This window comes from Aplysia californica, unplaced genomic scaffold (genome assembly GCF_000002075.1).
Source record: "Aplysia californica isolate F4 #8 unplaced genomic scaffold, AplCal3.0 scaffold00715, whole genome shotgun sequence".
In the NCBI taxonomy this organism is placed as follows: Eukaryota; Metazoa; Mollusca; class Gastropoda; order Aplysiida; family Aplysiidae; genus Aplysia; species Aplysia californica.
In genome coordinates, this window is record NW_004797985.1 from 225,308 (window position 1) to 232,465 (window position 7,158).

General features: G+C 42.3%; 1 protein-coding gene across 1 annotated transcript; it reads right to left on the reverse strand.

Annotated features, from left to right (window-relative positions):
• Positions 1 to 637: 637 nt before the first annotated feature.
• Positions 638 to 6,498, reverse strand: LOC101847455. The gene is made up of 2 exons (XM_005108738.3): positions 6,269 to 6,498; positions 638 to 2,954 (listed from the first exon to the last, which is right to left on the reverse strand). Exon 2 carries the CDS (start codon positions 2,944 to 2,946, stop codon positions 1,525 to 1,527), a length of 1,422 nt encoding a protein of 473 aa, XP_005108795.1. The 5' UTR covers positions 2,947 to 2,954; positions 6,269 to 6,498; the 3' UTR covers positions 638 to 1,524.
• Between the last annotated feature and the right edge of the window lie 660 nt (positions 6,499 to 7,158).

Consider the following 7,158-nt stretch of genomic DNA (forward strand, 5'->3'; position numbering starts at 1 on the left):
GCAAGTAAGGGGGGGGGGGGGGGCTGAAAGGTAAAACAATCTCATTGCAACTGACAAACAAACAAACGGCATGGTAAGCAATACACCATAGCGAATTCAGCTGTACCCAAGCATTCTACCTGTCATCATTCTAAGGATTTTTTTAACCTTGTTGTGGACGTCCCGGGGTCAAATCTATCTGTAGTCAGACGTGTTGTTTCAATCGCCTGCTTCAATGCCACGAGGGACTTAAATCGGTTTTTCAATGACGCATAATACGACCACATTGAAAGTAAGTCAGTTTGAAGGCAAGCATTTATTTATCACTGCAATGGGACTGAACGTAGCTGGATCGACTCTGTAAAGGACACCCTCAAAGCCTATGACTTGACCTTTGTTCAAGGCATTCAACTCACAATTGACAAACAATAATAATTTTTTCCCCTGTGACACCCACTGGTACCAGCGAAGGATACAGTAAAGGGAGTAAAGATGAACTGAGGAACGGTTGACAGGCAGCATAGGGTGAACTGCTGCTTTTTCTTTCCTCGTGCTATCGTCATTTCCTCAACTTCTTTAGTATGTTTGTCACTCTCTTTTGTTAACTGCTATTTCCGGGGTGCCTTAATAGTCGAAGCAGACTTTGTGCTGTTGAGGCGAGAGAGGTGAGCAGGGTAAGCCTGATTCCCCGTTTGGACTTCTCTGTTGACATCCACCCCTTTGCGCCCATATTGTGACATTATACAGTTTTGAGCGCCGTAAAACCTTACTAAAAACCAAACACCAGGAACAAGGGTCCTCTGTGACACCAATAGTAGTAAGTTGAAACGACGTAGTCAAGGAAAACACAGTTTGGGCACCGAAACGGAAGGCCTTGCTTGCTTCGTGTCTTTCAATAAGAGACGACATAATTATTTACGTCTTATTTGTAAAGCCACTGCCTATGGAAAAGAATTGCGTCAACCATAGAAACACAATATGCTGGTGTCCTAGATTGTGCACACCAGCGTCATTTCCGTTCACTATGGAGTGCACCATAATTTGACTCAATTGGAGCTAGACGAAGGACAAGGGTGAAATGCGCCGCGTGCCCTCGACTACAGCAGGACTTGTGGTGTTTTACTCTTCATTCGCGTCCCCACGATGCGAGGTCGCACGCTTCGCATTTCCCTCTTGCCCTTCGTCTAGATCTTTTTTTATAGAGAGCAAAAGCGGCGGCCATGTCAGTGCACGGTCTAGGATATCATAATTCAAGTCTATGGCGTCAACAGACTTAGTTATTGATCCCGACCTTGTAAAAATCATGGAAGATCCACCTCCCTCACTCGCGTGTCTCACGTTCCGTTGTGTTTGTCCGGGTTGCATTTTGCATGTCTCTGTAAGATGCTCTTCCGGCATGGTTGTGAGCGGTATGTATAATCGTGAGGTACCAAATGTACCTTAATTCGTAGACAGGACGCCTCAAGATCATTCACATAATACATAGTATTAGTAGAGTGAGTCTGTTTTGAGTTTTCTGTAAAGCTCTTGGAAGTAGTTTTGCTATTAACTATTCCTTGGGTTTGTACTGCTACTTTCTCTATCTCCCTTTCCTCCCCTGCCGCGCTTGAAACCTAGCCAGACTCCGGCCAATGCTAGCTTGAAACGTCCGTTCCAGAATCCGTAGACAAACGGATGGCAGGAGAGGCTGATGAAGAAAGAGTTCCAGGCGAAATAGAAGAAAACGGACATGTCCGGGGACAGAGTGGTCTCCACGCCTGGGTTGTTGAGCCGGTGTAACATGACCACTATGTGAGGCAGGTAACTCACAGCCGTCGTCAACGTCATCACGAACATGATGAACGTCGTGCGTTTTCGGGAATACCCGCTCCTCCGCCTCAAACTTCCCACAGGCGACAAGGTGTGAGGCGAGAGAAGGTCAAGGCTGAACTGCTCCCGTTCTATTGTCTGTTCAAAATTCGGGTTGTTGGAAGTGGTGTGGAAAATATCCTCGATGAACGATATCCCTCTCTTCTGTTTGGTTTCCAGCATATCGTCCTCGCTGTGTCGACGCAAGGGCAAAGTCTTCGCTGTGTAGAACTCCATGTTGTTATTGCATCGAGATTTCGACTTGGCGCTTACACATGCTCGGATGAATTCGTTCTCTTTGAGCGGCATTTTGGGACAACTGAAGCTGCTGCTGGCTCTACGTGGTCGGACCCGACGCTGCAGTGTGGAATCGGGAGTGTTTGGCCTTGACCTTCCGTCTGTCGGTACTTTTCCACGAGTCCAGATTTTGGATGCGATGATGAAATAGATGGCTGCTATGGTGGATGTGGAGACGATGTAAACAAGGACGACGAAAAAGGCCCAGAGCTGTGGATAGATGGTCCCCCTGAACTGGTCCGAGTGGTACGTAGAACACACGACCCCATTTCCGTGCGGCGTCCGGACGGTTTCGCTTCCGGCTAGAATCGCTTCCGGTATGGCTATGATAAACGAGAGGGTTAGCGCGCCACACAAAGCCTTCTGGAACCCCCGTATGGTCACGTGGGGTCGGTGCGGCTTCACGATTCGTAGATACCTCTCGGCTGCAATGGCTACCAATATACAGGCCGAAGAAAATATCACGAACTTTCTGAAGTATCTCTCAGTTTTACACAGTTTGGGAAAGTCGAACCAGTAGGCGTTCACGACCTCTGTAATACTGACCGGTATGGTGAAGATGCAGCCGAACAGCTCGATACCAGCCAAAGAGAGGACGAAGTTGTTGATGACGTTTCGCTGCATCCGGAAGTAGCAGATGTAGCAGACGACGGAGTTACCTATGACCCCGAAAAACATGTAGAGGGAGTCGAGGACGAGGATCGGGACGAGGTCTAAGACCTTGACCTTTCTCCAGGTCAGCAGAAGCTGGTCGTTGTTTGACAGGTGGGGAGATGTCAGTCCAACCGCTGTTGAGTTGCTGGCTAGCAACATGTTCGACATCTTGCTTTCTGAGATAGAAAAAAGAAAAGGACAAAATGGGTTAGGAAGATTCTATAACAAAACGTTATATTTAGTAAGAAGAAAAAAGAAAAATACTAATAAGCTGATGCAAAGGCTTTTCTCACTTTGTCGATGCATTATTATTATCATTATAGTATTTGACGAGGGTACACGAAAAAATAATAACAAAATAATGATATCTGCAAGAACAACAGCAGCAGCAATGCCAGCAACAGAATGATGATTTTGTTTTTGCTGTGTTTGTTGTTGTTGTTGTGGTTGTTGTTGCTGTTGATGATGATGATGATGATGATGATGATGATGATGATGATGATGATGATGATGATGATGATGATGATGATGATGACAACATCAATAACAAATATTTAAAATTATAAACAGCAGCAAACAAAACAAAACAGATACCACAACTACAATAGCAACTGCAATGGCCATGGTAGCCGTAACATTAACAACAACAACATCAACAGCAACAACAAAAACAATACCACCACCACCGCCACCATCAGCAACAACAACAACAACAAAAGGACAAAAACATTAAAAAGGACAACAACATTGACACAAACAACACTAACAATATCAACAGCAGTATCATAAACAAACGTCAAGGCTAACAACTTAAGCTACCAATGTGCTTTGGAGGCAGATTTGTTCACTCCGAAAGGCGAGCATTTGAAGAAGCCAGGAAGCCTCTACTTAGCATCAAAACTACACAGTCTGTCCCTTGCCTTTCCTTCCCACACCATAGGCGTCCAGAAGCTAGTTCTCACGCTTATAAGGTCCTTCTCCTACGCCTTCTTCCACTCAGATTTTGATATAATATTACCCATCAGTGCATAATATAAAGATCTATCGCTAAGATGTTACCTATCGCTAAGATGTTACTTTGAGTGTTTGCGACGTTATGCTATTTTTTCCTCCTTCCCTCCTTCCTCCCTCCCTCTCTCTCGCTCTCTCTCTCTCTCTCTCTCTCTCTCTCACTCTCTCTCTCTTTCTATATATCTCTCTCTCTCACTCTCTCTCTCTTTCTTTCTATCTCTCTCTCTCTCTCTCTCTCTCTCTCTCTCTCTCTCTCTCTCTCTCTCTCTCTCTCTCTCTCTCCCTATGTGTCCCTCTATCAAACTTGAATTTTTTTTCGTTTGTCTGTCCCATGACTTCTATATTTTGTGAATATACTTTCCCCACACTGCTGATATTGATACGTACATCGCTATAGTTAACCGTTAAACTTAACAATGACTTTATCGCGACTAAAAGAAAAAATATTTAAAGGATGGTTATTGTTTTTTAATGTTTGTTATTTGTTATTTAGTTAGATAGTTAGTCAGTTAATTTGTTTATTTCCATATTTGGGCTTCGTTGTTGTGAACGTTTTTACTTTTTACTCTTTTTTTTCTGGGGAAGGGAGTTGTTTGTTTTGTTGGAGGTTTTGTTATACGTCGTTTTCGGGAGTGGTGGGGAATAGGGGATTGGAGGGGTGTACAGTTATTCTTAACCTAAAATAAGACAAAAAGGATTGTTTCAGAGTGGAAACCTCTCGACTCTAAGGCGACGGTAAAGATTAAGTGAATAGAACGGAAAACGGGCGGAAATGATACATCATCAGCTTGTACGACAAGAATGGTAACTTTTAAGCACAAGGGGGCTATCCCGAAAAATGCTGTTCTGAAAAAAATTGAAGATAACATTTCTATAACCAAAGAAATAATATCTACGCCAATGAAACCAAACTTCTCCTATGGGTAGGGCAATGCCCACTTTTGGTGTAGGTCAAGACTTCTGGAAACCCCCGAAATCCAGGTTAGCCCGCTTGTCCTTAAAAGCTTGTAGTCAACCTTAAGCCTTAAATAACATTCACCCTCTTTATCTGTCTCTGTCTTTGTCTCTGTCTATCTCTCTCTGTCTCTCTCTCTCTCTCTCTCTCTCTCTCTCTCTCTCTCTCTCTCTCTCTCTCTCTCTCTCTATATATATATATATATATATATATATATATATATATATATATATATATCTGTCAATGTTGCCTTATGCCACGCCATTGGCAGCCAGATTTCGACAAATAAAAAACGAAACCAACCGCGCCCCCCCCCTAAAAAAAACCTAAACAAAAACCAAAATTTTTTTTATTGATTGAAAAAGCAAAAATCTAAAATTTGATACAGTAGTCTTCACTAACAACTTTTAGCTTCACTCTTCTTTTCCCTTCTTAGTTCCATACATATTATACATGCAGATGTCTAATATTTCAGTGCAAGACGAAATGGACGAAAAGAACTAGTAATTCAAGAATAATACTAACGAATATTAAACTGTTGTTTAACGTGATCTCTATATTATTATCGTTACGCTCATAAGATAATTATCCAGTCATTTCGGGTCGGTTTGGAATTTTTGGTTCTGAAATGAAGAGCAGATTCAGCTTGGTAATTTAGATCACTTGGACAAAGGAAAAATCCAAATATTAAATAGACTGAGCGAACGAAAATTCTAGCGTTTCACAGAGTACTTGTTAGAAAGAAAGTGTTTTTTTTTTTCTCATGTTCTCAAAACAGCTAAAAATGACTTGGGTATTTATTTTAAAAGCATGGCGATATATTTTCATCCGGAGTGCAATGATCTGATGTCATGTTTAAAAAATGTGCTGAAATGTTTTGTTCACCACCTATTCTATTTCGTCCCTTATTTAAGTAATATGTTGCAAATGGCACTCTCTTGCTTTTGTAAGCTGGGTCCCATTCCGATTCTAGAATTTCTGCACTTGACGAGCGCAAGCAACATCCCATCAATGCAGAATTTGAGGGGAGGCGGCTTTTAAAAAATTAACTGTGAGGTCGTACTAATTTAAGATGTGTTGAAAATTTGAAGTAGCCTACAGGTTACCTCTGAACTAAATTATTGCAGTGTGAATTCACCAAAAAAATAACAGCAAGTCTCAAACAAAAAGTAGGCAATTGTATTGTCACAGCGCTCGCCCTATGAGAGTTCTCCTTTGGTCGATTCTCGATGATGAAGTCTAACTTCCCAACCTCTCTTTAAATGAACAATTATGCGCTACAAGAAATGCAAAGTTTTATTGCTCACTTTCAGTTGATCGATTACGGCAACCACAGGCGTGCTATACGTAACCAATTCATGTTCTTTACAACAAAAACTGCACGTACATTATTTTTCAGCTATCATTTATTCTAATTTCTCATAGTATGTTCTCCTGATTGGTGTCTATAATTTTTATATTAACACTTTTCAATAAACACAAAGCAAAAATAACAATATATAAATGAAATCATTGGATACAGACCTTAGCTTTACGAGCGCCAATCTAGTCTTGACAACTGGAATGAGAATCAAAACCACATAGTACAATGTACTAACATTTATTAAGTACGACCGTCGCGTGCCGACTCCTCACTCCGCTCACCGGCTACTTTCCAAACACTCAGAGCTGCTAATTGTGCCGCGCTAAGAGAATACACAAGAATTAATAGAAGCCTCAAGGTTCGTCTCAGGAAATGAGCACTGCAAAGTATAAGAGCTAATGAGTACACAACGCCAGTGCATCAGGCTATTTATGTCCCGCATCTTGAAGGTTTTCTGCTCTCTTTGTGTGCCTGGACATTGTGTTTCTCGTTCCCCGCTCCGTTTTCAAGACGTTCAGGTCTTAAGTGGTTTCTCTCTCAACCCCCCCCCCCCCCCAGCATTTATACCACACATACGCACGCGCGCACAAACACTCTAACACACTCACACAGACAGACCCACAAACCGACACCTACTTTCCCCTCTGCTCAGTTTCTCTCTCACTCTTTCTCTCTCCCTCTCCCCCCGCTCTCTCTCTCTCTCTCTCTCTCTCTCTCGCTCCCTCTTTCTTGCTCGGCCAGAAGTAAAAGCCAGTGACAGAAGGCTTAAGCAGTCAGAACATAATAAAAACAACTCTCAACGCTTTGAGCAATTTAGTTTGAGCAAAATAAAAAACCCCCACGACATCGACACGATTAGAGTCAGTTAGTGCAAAAGCAGCACCTATTAGAGACGCCCCCAACCACCCGCTTAGGTAAAAAGCGAAAGCAATCATAATTATTAAGCAGCATTAGAAGACACACGAAAGAAACCCACCGAGAGCAGAATATTAGATCTGTTATTGATCATGTCCTTGCTTTTATTTCAATCCGTATTTATTTTCCTGATGCA

Excerpts from the sequence above, each read along its gene's own strand:
- LOC101847455 (XM_005108738.3), bottom strand. The coding sequence starts at position 2,946 with ATGTCGAACATGTTGCTAGCCAGCAACTCAACAGCGGTTGGACTGACA.